At 41.4% G+C, this 16479-nt stretch overlaps 2 protein-coding genes, 1 long non-coding RNA gene and 1 other non-coding gene across 10 annotated transcripts in view; 2 read left to right on the plus strand and 2 right to left on the minus strand.

The window, feature by feature from the left end:
• adgrg4b (adhesion G protein-coupled receptor G4b) lies at nucleotides 1-12831 on the plus strand. Its single transcript, XM_086013271.1, has 31 exons — nucleotides 1-82; nucleotides 381-508; nucleotides 1573-1810; nucleotides 2050-2337; nucleotides 3136-3233; nucleotides 3345-3406; nucleotides 3494-3545; nucleotides 4057-4085; nucleotides 4154-4308; nucleotides 4389-4493; nucleotides 5596-5669; nucleotides 5760-5827; nucleotides 5893-5941; nucleotides 6035-6057; nucleotides 6678-6814; nucleotides 6901-7030; nucleotides 8412-8512; nucleotides 8581-8785; nucleotides 8867-9032; nucleotides 9539-9676; nucleotides 9783-9908; nucleotides 9977-10022; nucleotides 10102-10205; nucleotides 10486-10607; nucleotides 10684-10952; nucleotides 11109-11223; nucleotides 11289-11367; nucleotides 11489-11690; nucleotides 11787-11888; nucleotides 11959-12123; nucleotides 12243-12831. Exons 1-31 carry the CDS (start codon nucleotides 1-3, stop codon nucleotides 12368-12370), a joined length of 3786 nt encoding a protein of 1261 aa, XP_085869397.1. The 3' UTR covers nucleotides 12371-12831.
• Nucleotides 3002-3073, minus strand: trnap-cgg (transfer RNA proline (anticodon CGG)). Its single transcript has one exon. It is a non-coding gene; the product is annotated as a tRNA-Pro (tRNA).
• adad2 (adenosine deaminase domain containing 2) overlaps nucleotides 12173-16479 on the minus strand; it is a 4777-nt gene continuing 470 nt past the window's right edge. For 3 of the 6 annotated variants that reach the window (XM_086013264.1, XM_086013267.1, XM_086013268.1), the window contains exons 2-11: nucleotides 16398-16466; nucleotides 16050-16189; nucleotides 15844-15924; nucleotides 15154-15282; nucleotides 14874-15024; nucleotides 14622-14792; nucleotides 14320-14534; nucleotides 14010-14244; nucleotides 13305-13437; nucleotides 12917-13229 (exon numbers count right to left, since the gene is read on the minus strand). In XM_086013264.1, coding sequence (XP_085869390.1) covers nucleotides 13119-13229; nucleotides 13305-13437; nucleotides 14010-14244; nucleotides 14320-14534; nucleotides 14622-14792; nucleotides 14874-15024; nucleotides 15154-15282; nucleotides 15844-15924; nucleotides 16050-16189; nucleotides 16398-16462 — 1431 coding nt within the window. In that variant the 5' untranslated portion in view covers nucleotides 16463-16466 and the 3' untranslated portion in view covers nucleotides 12917-13118. Of the gene's footprint in view, nucleotides 12478-12916; nucleotides 13230-13304; nucleotides 13438-14009; nucleotides 14245-14319; nucleotides 14535-14621; nucleotides 14793-14873; nucleotides 15025-15153; nucleotides 15283-15843; nucleotides 15925-16049; nucleotides 16190-16397; nucleotides 16467-16479 lie in introns of those variants that run through there. The other 3 variants (XM_086013266.1, XM_086013270.1, XM_086013269.1) reach the window with 3 other exon arrangements.
• LOC147133308 (uncharacterized) overlaps nucleotides 16168-16479 on the plus strand; it is a 27533-nt gene continuing 27221 nt past the window's right edge. For both annotated transcript variants that reach the window (XR_015081922.1, XR_015081923.1), the window contains exon 1: nucleotides 16168-16477. This is a non-coding gene — a long non-coding RNA (uncharacterized LOC147133308). The remainder of the gene's footprint in view (nucleotides 16478-16479) is intronic.

The following is a 16479-nucleotide window of genomic DNA, read 5'->3' on the forward strand; positions in this document are numbered from 1 at the left end:
ATGCTTTTTCAACCCAAAATATTCAACGTGGTGGTCACTCTGACTCTGCTGAGCAACGCTACCTCTTCCATGAGAGAGCGAGGTATGACATTTAGTTTTATATCAAACTATCGCAAGCCATTTATTATTAATTAGTTTTTTGATATAAAGGCGTCCGGGCACTAATGCCTTATTAATTAGCTTCAAAAATATGATCAAATACATTATAGGTCATCAAGTTGAAGCCAGGCTTAATATAATCAAATGTATGTATAATATATTCAAGTTTGAATGAAAATAGCATCATGGAGGGATAAAGTTCTTATTGTTGTACTTTCTCTTTGATTTTTATGTTCTACTGATGTTATATTGTACATTGCGTGTACTGTGTGGTCGGTCAGCGCCTTTGCTGAGCCTGTGGGGCAACGTGGCCCAATTCACCACCGGCTGTAGACACTGGAGACTGGAACCTCATGTCTACATCCCGACATTGGACCATCTTACCGTCTGCCTCCACCTCAAGTTCAAGGTCGTTGCTTTTTAATGAATGAATACAACTTTCTAAGCCGGCATTCTCAACCTGTGCGAATGAGAATTCAATATTGGTTTGAAAAAAAACCCCACCTGTCCTCCATTGACATCTATTCTTGTTTTATCTATACAGTACATCCATTATTCAAACCGCTTATCCTCACTATATTATGTTTACTTATTTATTTCTCTGATCCTATACATCTGCAACGCGGGCGCCCTCTGGTGGTACACAAAGTACCAGTCAAAAGTTTGGAAGCACCTTCAAATTCAAATGGTCTCAAACCCATTAAGAGGTCAAGAAATTAAAACTATTCACTCGATAGTGCACAACTGTGAGCTAAGAGTCATTTCGCATCATAAAGCTGCCTGAGAAAGTACTAAGATGTGCAAATCTGTTAGCTAGTTACTGCTACTTTGAAGAATAAACAATATAGAATATTCTGTTTTGACGTGAACATGTTTTTGTTTACTCAATAATTCCATCAATATTTCTTCATAACGTCAATGACTTAAGAATTAATTTACAATCAGGATTTTTTCAAATAATGAAAAAACACTGAATTAGAGGGTGTTTCCAAACACTTTTGACTGGTGCTGTACATTTAACACATGTAATACAACCAACTGTATAAGAAGGTTGAATACAGCGTGTTTGAACTGGATTTGAAAAAAAGTCCAGTACAGTATATTTTTATAACTCAAGTACATCCTCTCTTTTTTTATTTTTTTAGGGAGATAGGAAGATAATTATCTTTATCTTTGTTAGTTACTTATCCACTTGGCCTACTTGGCCTAAATGTCCATCTACCAACAGATTTCTATGCCTTAGAAAATTAAATAATCAATACAATGTCAAAACGGTCTTAGCTGTCTAGTTAACACATTTCTCATGCTATTTTTTAAATGTCTATTTTAGGAAGAGCTTCCCCCCACCCCTATCTTCACTATCCACTTAATGCATTTTAGCTAGTTAGCCTCTCTATTTACTGACACATTTAAATGTTGAAAACATGTTAACTTCAAATAATGACAACAATGTTGTTTCTGGCCTGCATCAAGGCTCCAGCTAGCAGGCCGTGGACAGCCTTTATGTACCGCCATCCAGAGGTTCAGTGTGCCAGTTTAGGCTTGGGGGGCAGAGAGAACGCTATGGTGGTCTGGTTGCTTGGCAGCGAGTGGACCACGGCCACCGTTGGCCTTGCTGCAAAAGAGTGGCACTCGCTATGTCTGACCTGGTCGCACACCCAAGACAGGCCCATGCTGTACGTCAACGGAACCCTGACAGCTCTCAAGGCAGGTAAGTACAGTTTTTCACGTCATAAAAACTTGGCATTTGAACAGGGGTGTGTAAACTTTTTTTATATCCTCTGTACATTGGTAAAATTTTCCCCCAAACGTTCTTTTCGCATTACGGTATTATGTTGCATGTACAAATTCAGGACAAAAAGTATGTAATCCATTTTGAAGTCAAGTTGTTACACCATAAAATGTGTTATTATTACTTCCTGGATGCACTGAAAATGTTGTGTGCCACAGTTGAGGATAGCATCACCTCTTCGCCCATCTCCACCTCCTGCTGCGAGCTGGCCCCCAACGGGACGCTCACCCTGGGTGCGGCCCACCATCTGGTGCAAGGCGTCATGCGCATCCTTCCGTCGGCTAACTTTTTGGGCAGCTTGTCCCTCTTCCGCCTGTGGGGGCGACAACGCAGCGGCCAGGAAGTGAAAACCCTCCGCTGCACCGAGGGAGATCTAGTGCACTGGAGCAGGGAGCAGTGGAACACATGCATATGTGCCCCCATTCCTGATGACACCCTCACCTGTGGTCAGTAACGAGCACGCTAGCATGCTATCATTATAACATTAGAGACATCCATCCAGCCATCTAAACATCATCCATCCATCCATTTAACATTTGTCCATCCATCCCACAATCCAAACATACAGTACACCCATACATCCATTGAGCCAGCCAGCCTACCAATCCAAACATCTTCCGTCCATCCGTCCGTCCATCCGTCCAACCATCCATCCATCCATCATCTGCTATTCAGCTATTTATTTAAGATCCACCCATTCACCTATTTAATTTCTAATCACATCCATCTATCTCCCCTACTACTATCCGTCAGTCTATCCATCTATCTGCCTGGTTTTCCATCCGCCCACACATCAACAGTTAATCCATTCATTTACACCGATCCATTTACCATTATTCCCCGATTTATCTGTCCACCAGCCATTCTGAATGAAATCGATGTTTGATGGTATTAAAATCACATGGAGTGCTTTACGGCCACCTCTGGGGTTTGTTCATTTACGCCATCGACTGCCCGATTAAACATTGACTCGCTGTCTAATCAGTCAGTTCAGCAAACATAGAAACTGTCCTGTGATCGATGCAGCGCCAATCACATAGCTTTGACGCATTGGATTTCATTTAGCACCACAACAACCTTCTCTTCGTTTCCAGTGATTAAACCTAAGTAGGGCTCGTCCGGGATTCGAACCCGGGACCTCTCGCACCCGAAGCGAGAATCATACCCCTAGACCAACGAGCCGCAGGTCTACAACTGCAAACCACGGACAACTGATTTTTTTTTGTTGTTTCGCATGCTGGCAGTGTGGTCCATTTACAAAGTCAGCCTGAAGTTCATCATCATCCGCTATGACGAGAACAACACGGAGCTCTACACAGCCAGAGACATCGCACACAGCTGGGTATTATTGTCATACACTGAAACACGTCACATGCATTAAGAGCATTGGGTGGTGCAGGTGATTATTATTATCTTGACACTAACAGTGTAAATACGTTTGTATCCATTTCAGCTCAGAGCTGTGTTGCCTTCAGTGATCTATTTAAACCGAGTGTCAGTGTTCAAAGCAACCAGGTGGGGCAACACTCTGACATTTGAATTCATCAGACCTTTAAATGTCAACGGAACATCATTTTAACACGCGAGTGCTATTTTGATCAGGTCCACTGCAAAAGATGATAACATGGTGACTACACCGAGCGGGGAAAAGCTGGTGAGCAGAAATGTTATGGCACAACTAAAATACCCAGCATAGCAATCAGAACTATATAGAATTGCATCTGGTGTACTGTATTACTATTTACTATATATCTTTTGAGATACTGTATAATATCAGTAAAATAATATAAATATAAGTAAACCTTTACTAATACTGGAATATAGGAAGACGTCAAACTCGAAAGTAGACGTCTCCATCATGTGTATGTATTGACACTACATTGTGTGTATGTACGAGGCGATTTTTTATGTAAAAAAAGATCTGTGAAGAAAGTGATTGGGGGGGAAGCCGATGAAAAGGTGTTGATGATAGGGTTGTTTATTGCATTGTGTGATCCATCACATGAGTGTGTGTGTGTGTGTGTGTAAGTCTGTGTAGTGTACTGTGCAGGAATCGACAGGGATCCCATCTTACACCTGTTCCAGGAATCCAAAGTATACCTAGAAGGAAATGAAGGTTCACGCTTGCATTGAACATGTGTTTGAATGTGTCTTTCATCCCTCAGGTGCGCCTGTCCTCATCCGCTATTAACAGGTGAGAAATTTGACGTTAGCCTAAAGTGAATATACTAAATCCTAAATTCTGATGGCTGTGTTGTGTAGTTTTGACGGCCTGGCCTACATGAACGTCATCCCCAGCATGGACGTGGCAGTGATGCAGCGCACGATTCACACACAACTGGGGTACCCTTACCACGAGCCCAGTGGTCTGGTCCAGGTGCGAGCTGACAAAGCGAGCATACAAACCACACCCATTGGTAAGAAAGCAGATAGAGGACAGAGTCTAGGTAGACTTGTTACCATGACAATAAATGCTAATTTTCTTATGCCACTTTAGACAGTTTCCCCTCCGATCCGACGTTGCCCGCTGTGACCACGAAGCGTCCTTCTGGCACGACAGTGTTTACTTCTTCCTACACGCAAACATCCCCCGGCATGCTAGGTCAGTGCTTCATGAAGATGCAATCTATTAACTCTAGTAGAAATTTCTACACAATGTATTTAGATTTTGTCAAAAGATTTGAGTAGAGTTTCCTCAAAGGACTATGTACATTCACAAGCCTTTAGTAGGATTATTTCTGCTGAAAATATAAGATTTTCTAGAAAATATATACAGTACATTTTCTTACAAGACTGGTAAATTTTCACAATAAAATATTTTGATTTTAGTAGGATTTTCCTCAAAATGTATAGATCGTCTCACGAGGCTTACAATTTGTGATTACTGGTATTTATTTTAATTTTATTTTTTGTTAGTAATAATATTAATTATTATTATTTATTATGATTATTATTATTATTATTTTTACAAAATTAGACACAGTAGATTTACAGTAGATAATTTACAGTAGATGTTCTCGCAATACTTTAGCCAGATTTTTTATGTTCTCTCAAGACTAGATTTTTCTACATCAAGGTCATAAATTTTAGCAGTATTTTCTATGAACTAGATAAGTGTTCTAATGAGATTACAGTATAGTACAATTTTTGAAGAAAGAAGAAGATATTAACAAGACTTTAGCAGATAGACATAAAGATGTTCTTGTAAAACAGGTCTAGATTTGAGCATTTTTTAAATAATCTATAGATGTTTTCACAAGACAATAATAGACTTTGTTTTTACAAAATATATTGATTTTATTAGATTTTCTACACAGTACATAGTTGAATAGATTATTTTGTACAGTTAAATGATTATACGATTTTAGAAAGATTTTATCCTAGGATAATAGTTTTAACGATTTTTTTTGATTTTTTTTTTATTACTATTACTATTATTTAGTATTTCTTTTTTCAAACAAATATATGTTCCCATGACACTTTCATAGTATTTTGTACAGAATTAATAGATGATTGTTTTCACAAGAATCAAATTGGATTTTTCACAAAATCTAAAACAGATCATCAAACAATACTTTGGTAGGATTTTGTGTTATCTTTCATCAGATTATGTACCCCCAAAAAATCTTCGCACACAACTTTAGTAGGGACAAACACCATTATTATTATATTAATGATATGCGATATTTTTGTCCTACATTTAGAGATGTACTATGAAGTGCAGGTCAACGTGTCCATAACAGGAGCCTGTGATACCAAGCGCATTCTCACCAGATGGGTGAGCCCCTCACCCTCTCCAAATTGACGCTCGATTTGCTTTGCCTGGATGAAATATTTACTTTACGCGAATATGTCTGGTTCTTCACAGCTCAACGACACTCTATCTGATCACATGATGCTGGTGCTTGGCCTCCAGCTGCTCCCGAAAACTCTCAGGTGTGCTCGGATGTTTCCATTCAGGCCAAAATGGGCTAATAAATTCAATCTCTTAATCTCGCCAGTAGACGTAAACGCGCCCCCATGCACTCCAACTTGTCTACTGCTGATGGGGTAAGATAACATTCCTCAAATAGTGGGTGATATAACATGGAATGTAAACTAGGATAATCTAGGATAATCATATTACGTCAATATTCTTCCCAGGTGTCTGCAGACATTGTGACCAGGTATGCGTCTTGGAGCTGATATTACAGTAAATCCATTTCGACAACTTTATCAGACTTTTGTTTTGGTGGATTTTGATCAAAATTAATTCCTTAACGCATTTTTTCTTCTTCAAAATATGACTCTACTCATTTCTAATCAAGTACTAATTTGATTAAATGTTCTCAAAAGTATGAGTATTTTTTTTCTTTACAAAATTAATAGATGTTGTCACAGTGTGAAAATTATTATAATATAATTTTCTACTAAATTTTCAGATTCTCTGACAAGAATTTAGTAGGATTTTAACACAATATATTGATTATATATATGATTTTCTACAAAATAGATATAATGAAACATTGGTAGGAGTGTGTACAGAATGAATCAATGTTATTGCACAATTTTAGAAGGAGATTTATTAGTAGGGTTTTTTTTCTTTACAAAAATATATGTTGTCAAAGTGGGAATACTGTGTTATTTTAATATGATTTTCCACTAAATATACAAGAATTTAGAAGGATTTTAACACAATATATTTTTTTTAATTTAGGTTTTCTATATAATACTTAAGGGTGATTTTCTACAAATTTAATGCATTTTAGATTTTGTTTTTGTATTTGTCACAACACAATCTTGCCAGAGCGAGCTTGGTCTTCCAGGTTCAGGTGCCATCGCCTAAACACTCGCAGGAAGCTCTGATACGAGACCTGCTCCTGACGCCTTACGTCCAAGGCCCCGTCTCCATAGCAACTCAGGATGTACAAATAAGCCGCATACGTAAGCAAGCAGATGTGAAAGGTTCAGCGGTTGAAGAAGGATGCCATCACTTGACTTGGTCTTTTCTTATGTTTAACTTACCTCAGTGGTTGTGACGTGTCAAGCGGAGAGCCAGCAGACGAGAAAAGGCTTCTTTGAGTGGCCCGTCACGCCCGGGGGGAAAAACAGCAATCTGCCGTGCCCCAGAAACACCCAGCACTATGCCACCAGACACTGGTTAGAACCACACACATTAGTGGAAAATGTGTTAAGTAGGATTTAAATAAATATTCGTTTCATTATTATTATTAGTTTTGTTATCCTTATTATTTATAGATTTTTCACACAGCATATAAATGTTCTCATGGGATTTTAGTAGCATTTTGATTTTCTACAAAATAAATAGTGTTTACACTCATTTTTAATTTCCTTTAGGATTTCTACTTAACAAGAGTAGCAGGATTTTTTTATTGATAGATTTTAGTAGAATTTTCTACAAAATACAGAGATCATGTTCTCAGAACAGAACATTTTTGTAGGATTTGTTTACAAACTACATGTCTTCACAAGACTTGAGTGGGATTTCCCCATCAAAATATATATACTGTACAAATATTTTGATAGGATTTCTACTATTTCCCCCCAAAATATATATATTTTAGTTGGATTTTCTACAAAATATATTGCTTTTTTTATATGATTTTTGTAGGATTTTCTTTTTTTTTTTTTAATTTCTTCTTTCTGATGATACCAGTAGGACCCCCAAATTTTTGAAGGATTTTTTTACAAAATAAATGTTATATAAGACTTTAGTATGATTTACAAAATTAAGAGATTATTCTAGTTTAGAAATATTTCTTCCTAAAATAATAGATTGTCCTCACTCGAACGTCCTGACTCGAAATGATGGCAAACTATAGCAACACTAGAGCATGTTTGCACACTTGTGCATTGTAAGGTGCAGAACCTTTTGTGTGATTTCCTACTAAATTCTCATGAGAACACACTCAAAAGAAAATGTACTTACATCCATCATGAAACTAGAAGCGGCTCATTAAATACTCTTGTGTCAACATGAAAGCTTCAATAAATGTGCGCCTGTGAGTTCTGAGTACTTCCTCTGGTACATATTTACATGGCCGCTTCTCTGTGTATGTTGACTCAGTTAGTGTTGTAAAAGCATTAATCAGAAGCTTAGTACTGTATGTGTCTCACACAGTTTCTGAACAAAATGATAAATGAGTAGAGAGTATATTTGACTTTTAATGAACAATTCATCTGCAGCAAATGTGAGAAATAGACAAACGTATTACGATGTTATTTCTTTGGTAGAAATTAGATGTCCCGATACTTTAATTTGTCCAAAATTAGGAGCTACCGTAGATACTTGCAAGATTTTAGGAGTATTTTTATTTTTTTTTACTTACAAAACTTGAATATAAAAGTGTTTTGTAGGATTTTATACACCTTGTCATTTTAAGATCACGTCACATCAAAACATCTACAGAATACTGTACAATGAATATGAAGTTCAACGGAAAATCTCAACTTTTTGGGGAGGTGAGATTAAGCCTCAAATGCATCGTGTCGTGATGACTCCTGAATGTCTTTTCTTAAGTAAACTGAGCCTCAACACTCAATGGATGGCCCCAAACCTACAAGAGTGCCATCTAGTGGTGGAAACCGTCGCCGATCTGGATCATGTGGCAGTCACTCCCGGTCGGTCACGACACAAAATTCAATATTATGTCATGTGAATGAACGACTAACATGCGTTTTATCGCCAGAGAACGCTTTGGACGTGGTGGAGATGATTGAAAGTTTACTGAGCAACCGCTCTGAGCTCAACTATCCGGAGCTGGTGACGGTGCTCGACAAGCTGAAGGACGTGGTGGGCGTCGCGGCGCTGACCGCCGACCTGGGCCAAGCTCTCATCGATATCATCAGTCACATCTTGGAGTCTCGCAGCTACCTCTTGCCTTTCACCAACACGTAAGGAAATGTTGAGCATTCAGATAATGGGGGTTAAAAAAAAAATAAAAAGAGTATTCTAATGTGTGTGTTCATCTCCAGGATTCTGAACATCACCGAGGCGGTGGGAGACTGCATGATGGGTTTCCAGGGATCGTCCACTCTGGTGACTCAGGCCTTGGCGGTCTCGATGGTGGACGTGGTTCCGGGGCAGTTTGCTGGTTTGACTTTTGGAGTGTCGTCTCATGGGGTTGGCTCTAAACCTGAGGTTAGTTGAGTCACAATCACCAGCAGAGGTCTATTGATTTTTATCCAGTAATCAGGGTACACACACATTGACTAACTGGGTGTAGGGTTATAAAAGTTTGGGATTTTTCATTGTTCTTCGTTTTTATTTTGTTTATTTGAAATGCAGTTAGTTTGAAGTCGTTTTTGGAGCAACTTTGTTATTGTTATTATTTTCTAAATGGTTCCTTTTAGTTCATTTATATATAGAATGCCGAGTGCGAGATATATAAATAAAAAGTCACCAAGCATTGTGTAATAACTTTAAATAAACTACAATTCTCATATTTGAGCTTCTATATGGAAGTACCGCAGTACCAAAATAAATACATTTAAAGTGAACCTTGAAAGTTCACATATGATATTAATTGCCAAAGACAAAAACCAATGACATTTTTGCTATAATTATATTTGTAGTCAGTTTTTTTTAAATGCTTTTTTTGATTTTTTATTTTGCTTTTACCTTTTTTTTTTTTTTTTTTTTTCCAGATTTTCCTCAACAAGATCCCCCTAAAAGGCACAGTGGCTTTCATCTCTTTGCCCTCCATTCTGCAGCACAGCTTCCCGCACACCCAGAGCCTACCGAGGGTCCAGTTTCAGTTCTACGGCATTCCGGAGGTATTCAAGGTACTGTTTTTGTTTTTATTTTTGTTTGTCTTTTTTGGGATATCACGAGTATTAAGGTTTATTATCGGAAATAAAAGACTGATTGATATTTTTTGTTCATTTCCAGAACAAGCGGAAAGATCAGGTCCTCAACAGCTTTGTGGTGTCCGCCAGCGTCAGCAACAGCACCTCCCCCATCCAAGACCTCCAAGAGGACATTCCAGTCACGCTCCATCATCTCCAACCTAAACACGTATGACCACAATCGTCATTATGGCAAATCGGTGAATATTGCTTTAATGCCCTTATAATATATTTCAGCCCAATATGGACACACAGTGCGTGTATTGGAACTTCAATGAGAACAGTAAGCAGTCAACATGTAAAAATGGACTTCCTCGTTTTTTGCTGTGACTTTCAAGTACGCGTGTGCATGTGTGCGTCAGACGGACACGGAGGCTGGGACCCTCGCGGCTGCACAAAACACAACAGCAGTGTTGACTTCACCACGTGCCTGTGTGATCATCTCACACACTTTGGAGTTCTTCTGGTAACTGTCATGTTGCACAGAATGACTTGTTGCCAGCCAATCACAGGACACACACAGACAAAATAACCATGTAGACCTCAGGATAGTTTAAAGTCTTCAATGAACCTAACATGTGTGTTTTGGAATGTGCGAAGAAACCGTGTTGTGCCAGCACTTTGGCTGACACAACACCAAGCAGTTTTTATACGATAGCGGTTTTCGTCCCAAAATCACATACTTACTAATCACTCTTTTATTTTTTGGAAAGTGGAGTTTTTGCAGTGTGTGTTTTTGCATCCAGGATGTCTCCAGAGCTTCCGTGGATGAAGCTAATGAGCATGTGCTGACAGTCATAACCTATGTTGGGTGTGGGGTCTCCTCGCTGTTTTTGGGGATCACCATCCTCACTTACACAGCTTTTGAGTAAGACTCCAAAATCTATAAACGATGAGGGTTGATTGTCCCCTTTCTCGATGACGCCATTTCGGGTTGCTTTCAGGAAGCTGCGTCGAGACTACCCGTCGCAGATCCTCATCAACCTCTCCGTGGCCCTGCTGGGCCTGAACTTAGCATTCCTGCTTGACTCATGGCTCTCCTTGTGGGGTGTGGAAGGCCTCTGTGTGGCCACCGCCGCCACACTCCACTACTTCCTCCTGGCCTCCTTCACCTGGATGGGACTTGAGGGTGTCAACATGTACTTCGCCCTCATCAAGGTCTTCAACGTCTACGTGCCGGCGTACATATTCAAGTTTTGTGCAATAGGGTGGGGTGAGTCCGAAGCTAGAAAATAGATTTTGAGTTCACCAAATCCAATCATTGAATTTTAATATATGCCATCCTTGAATTGTATCACAATCACTTAATTTTGCAAATGGCGTAGTAATAATAATACAAATTTTCAGATTTCATTCATTGCGCTTGCAGGCATTCCGCTGGTGATTTGTGTGCTGGTGCTCATCGTGAAAAGAGACGCTTACGGCGGTCACCTCTACACTGGCGCTAGGAGCAGCCTGGCGCCCCTTGACAACAGTGACAGCTTGTACGGGCAATTTTGAGGTATGGACAAATCCATGATACTGACGATATTCCTGTTTGTGTCTCTAGCTGCTGGTTGCAGGATGACGTGACGTTCTACGTGTCTGTGGTCGCCTACGCTTTGCTGGTGTTTCTCTTTAATATCGCTGTGAGTTCAGAGTTCTGTAGTTCTAAATGTAAATGATTGCATAAAGGTTTGGTGAAATGAAATGACACCTATATCCCCAAATTGTGCATCCACAAACTGAGTCTATCGTCCCTTCTGTCAGGTTTTTGTGGTGGTTCTGATCCAGATTCGCCACATGCGGGCCAACAGTCCCGCCGGGATCCGCGGGGGACTGATGCATGACCTCAAGGGGGTCACCACTCTGACTTTGTTACTCGGACTCACCTGGACCACTGGATTTTTCACCTGGGGGCCAGCCCGGGTGGTCATGCTCTACTTGTTCTCTCTACTCAACACGCTTCAAGGTAGATAAATAGTAATCGAATGAAAGGTCATGTTCAGTCTGATCAACCACATATTCTATTTCAGGATTTATGATCTACTAAATGTTGTTTCCCCAGGAATTTTCATCTTTCTCTTCCACTGTCTAATGAAGGAAAATGTCCGACGGCAATGGAGGGTCCACCTGTGCTTTGGCAAACTTCGCCTTGTGGATCACTCTGGTATACTCGTCTCTCCACCCAATGCGACAGTAGACTTGCTCGAGACACTGACATGAGTCTTGTTGTGTAGAATGGAGCCACACAGCGTCCGTTGCCGCCTTTGCCAAACCGAGACCATGCCCCCGAAACGCCGGCGTGCCGTCGGTGCGCTCTGTGGAGTCCAGCTCCACTGAAAGTACGTCGGCCTCCTCGGAATCCAGCCGCAGGGGCTCGTCTTACAAGAGGCCTGACCTGGGTCAGTGGCGCAGAAAACAACACTCCACTCCACTCATTTATTTATTTTACTGGCTAAAAATCCTTGATGGAGCCCTGCGCCCTTGCTCTTTTTTTTTTTTAATGATGATGATCCCTCAGGTCTTTTCGTGAAGTCGCTGGTTTTCCCCCGTGCCCAGTCAAGCTATCCAGGGACTCAGTCGAAGCCCCTCGCGAAGGCTGTGACCGGTGCACCTGGCTGGAGGACCCCACCAGACATCCAACACTGAGCCCGGCGCCATCGACGCCAGACGCGGAAATTAGCTGCTCCTCGTCCTCGGTAATTGTATCATGCGCCACTACTGTTCTTTGTTTCCGCTAAGTACCACAAAGAAGCCTGCAATTATGAACACATGAGCATCAGGACCAGGGAGGAGTCTGTTGCCAAGCAACTGGTGAGAAGACATTGTGCCTGTGAAGCATAGAAACACAGCTGTAATGGAAAACCCTCAATTTTGGAGATTGGATTACTGTATATTGCTTTTTACTGTATGGATAACTGCATCACTCATGCGTGGTCAGTGTACAATTTGATTTTTCCAACATAGTGGTACCTTGACTTAAGAGCCTATTCGTTCTGTGACCACATTTGTAATTCAAATAATTTGTACCCAATTGTTTTTAATGGTTAAAATAATACTCCAGTGTATTGTATTTTACAAATTCATAATTAAATTTCATGCAGTCATTATACCATTGTACATATTTTGAACTTTAGATAATTAGCGCAGCTCTAATGTTACTTCTTAGAAATACATAATAAAGTGTAACATGAATTGTAAGTCTCCACAACACTTTTATATAGATGTTGAAGTATTTCTTTCCAACCCGAACCACACTGCACGAGAATGCTGTGCTGACCTCATGAGATTGTAAACTTAAGAAGAACAAGAACAAAACAATCTAAACATTTTTACCCCCCCCCAAACAGAACTTGAATGCCTAAATGCAGATAAACTAAATGTGAAGGAGAACCATTCAGGTGCTAAAGAAGTCCACCATCTTTTTGGCATTCCAAGCACCGCCATGGTTGCTTTGGAAGTGCTGCTTGACAAGCTCTTTAACGGTCTGGTAGACGCCCGCTTCCACCTGGCACACAAAAGGACCAACACACGCATCGACATGAAGACCCGTAGAGCTCGGTAGACATGCTTTGGGACACACCTTGACACTGTGGTAGGTGGGCAGGTCCAGCAAGTAGCCGTGCCCGCTCAGCTGAGCCGCTTGACGGAAGTAACTGTAGAGCGCTCTCTTGCACAGCCTGCTGGAGAAGCCGGGCCCGGTCATGGACGGGGAACTGTAAGGTGACAGCGATTTTGTTGTTTCAAATTCCGACAGGCTTTTTGTGTGTTTTTTTTTTATATCGGTCACTTATCAAACCACGTATTAACAGTTGCCGTTTTTGTCCTCTTTTCTTTCACAGGGTTCCCGCAGCTTAAGTAAAGCAACACTCTTCAAAAGGTGAAGATATTTTAATGCCAATTAAGGCCTTGATTTTAGATTCATTCATTCAATGCCTTTTAAGACTTTTTAAGGATCCATGGGAACCCTGCTTCTTTGTACACTCTCAAAAAAAAAAAGTCATCACTTCGGGAGACACCCCCAAAATGTGTTCAACCGTTACAATTGCATCATCAAAGAGAGCAAGCCATTGTCAACACGTAAGATGGTCAATAATAATACCTGTACGCGTGGATTGACCAATCGTATAGATTTGTAGAAAAAATATTCAATTCACCAAATTTTGTCATTGGACTTTTCGCCCTGACGCCAGCGCCATACAAGCAGGTGTTGTTGCTTGCTCAATCCCCTTCCAAAAGTTGAAAAGCTAACAAAAAAATGACATGAGATGACACGTCAGCTCACTACCTGTGGTCGATGAAGCCTTTGCTGCCGTCTACCACTTCAATGTCTTTGTCTCCGAGGCACCAGTTGATGCTGAGGACGTCGTGCTGCGGCGACACCTCGATAGGCTTGGCCTCTTCGCAGCACAGAAAGCTGGTCTCATATTTCTTGTAGAACGGCGGCAGGATGTCCTCCCAGCCGTCGCCCAGACACTCACTGGTGATGTCCGACAAGTGGCCGGCGTACAGCTTCTGGCCCCCTGCGTCGACACGGCAACTTCAGAACTCAACTACAACTAGACTTTATTCTCACGTATCGGCGTGACGACAGTTACCGAGCACCATGCTTGCGATGTAAAGCGGCTGGATGAAGTGGCTCAGCAGAGCGCCCTGCACGCCCAGGAAGGTCCACAGACACAGCTTGTCGCTGCCCGACATGCAGCACACTTTGGCCGCCCAGTGGTTCGGGTTGAGGTGGGCGGCAGGCACCAGTAAACTCTTGGCGTGATACTGCAGCTTCAGCGGGGTCCAATTGTTGTTGGCGGAGCCCCTTGAGACGGCGACAAATGGGGTTGTTGTTGACTTGGCAATATGTCAGACTCGGGAATGCTTCCATTGCCTGAACACACAGTCACACCTCATGTAAAAGTTCTTGGCGGATCCTTCGGGACATTGATTGGTGTAAAGGTGAAGGCTGGTCTTGGCCTTGAGCTGAAGTTGCGGCCCGGCTGGGCTGCTCTCGAATATGCACGCCTCCTCGGCCCGAGGGTCAGTGTCGAAGAAGAGCAGAAGCTGCTTGTAGAGGAACCTGAAGACAAAGACGACAAATGAGGCGTCTCGTGTATGGAGGTACGTTGAGTGAAGGTAGCTTTTGATGATGCCAGTGCACCTCCGGAGTGCACGCCTGGCAATGATCATGGCGTGACAGTCGTGCACCACAGTCCCGTTGAAGCAAAGCCAACTGGTGCAGCTGAAGCGGCCAGTTCCCAACGCCACCACCTGGTAGGAATCACATGCACGCCCCGAAGTGTCCATTACTTCTATGGGAAGAAGCACACAAAAGTATTGCAAAGTTTATTTTTGGAGGTTCTACTCCCAGTCTCTGTTCTAGTTTATCTCAAAGGTTGTTTTTTTTGGGATGGGCTTCACAGTCACTATGTGAAATGTACCTCTCACGAGGACAAACGCCGCCATGTGGCTCTTGCAGCCCTGGAAATCCGGACTCATCTTCAAGAGGCTGTTGAATTTGTCACTGCTTATTGCCGTCATGTGCTTTTTGTGGAAGTCTGTGTCCCAAACTAAACCACAGGATATGTGAACACTCACTGGCCACAACATTAGGTACATGCACATAATGTAGTTAAACTCTTCCTTTATAGACATAATAATGCACAGTTTTGACTGACTGTCAGAGAGGGATTCATTTAACAATGCCTTTGATAAGATGTGTCGTATTACTGCACTGCATCATACTGAGAGTAGTTAGTACTAAGTACAGCTTTTATTTTGGTAGGTTTCTACTGGATGTTGTTTTCCAATTCCCTCTGGCTTGGTAGAACTCAGCCCAGCTTTTCAAGAGCAAAGGCTTTTGATTTGAATCTTCAGCAGCTGGCGTCCTGCATTTTGAGTTTGAGTTGAGTGGTGAGATTCCTACGTTAACTTCTTGTGTAAAAAAAAAAAAGATGTGAGTCGTCATTAAAGTTTAGAACGTGTTTGAAGACGGTTCATTGATCCAGCGACAGTTTGGACCAAATGATTTGAAATGTACTTGTACTCAACAGGAAAACCAAACATCTCAGTATGATGCAGAACAAAACAACTTCTCGCGGCAACGAGACAGTTTTGAACAGGCGCTGAACCTGAATCTGGCGAGGGTGAAGAAGAAGATGGAGTTTCCCTTGCTGTTTCATTGGAATCCTTGTCAAGGTCAACAGTACAGGCTTCAAACAAATACAGAGAGTGTGATTATTGATAAAGAAATTACCTAACAGCATCTGAAGCCTAACATAACACAGTCTCAGTGACAACACAGTTTGAGAACTACACTAAGTTGGAATGAATGTACCTCCCACAACCCCTGAGTCCAGGGTCTGCTCCACAGTGATGTCTTCATTTGATAGCAAACTGTCAGCATTGGCGTTTCTGGGAGTGGACGTCATCATCAATGGAAGTGTGCCAGCTTCTTCAGTCACGTACTCATCATCTCTGCAAGCAAGTAAAAAATTCACGAGGACAAATATTCTTCGATCGCCATAGATGTGAATAGTTGTTTGTCTAGTATATGCACGACAATGGGCCTAAAGTCAGCTTTAACTAGTGCACCGCATGATGTAACTAGTGAGTGCACAGTTCCATTGATAGAACTAATCTTGACGCATTAATTGAAGGGTTAGCTAGTAAACATGAAACGTACCCTTCAGCATCATCAAAAGGCACCCGAGGATGGTTGCAGTTCCACACGCGTGCTTCGTTACTCATCTCGCTGTTGAGAAGGT

This window comes from Filicampus tigris, chromosome 17, assembly GCF_054856515.1.
Source record: "Filicampus tigris isolate MCC_2025a chromosome 17, RoL_Ftig_1.0, whole genome shotgun sequence".
In the NCBI taxonomy this organism is placed as follows: Eukaryota; Metazoa; Chordata; class Actinopteri; order Syngnathiformes; family Syngnathidae; genus Filicampus; species Filicampus tigris.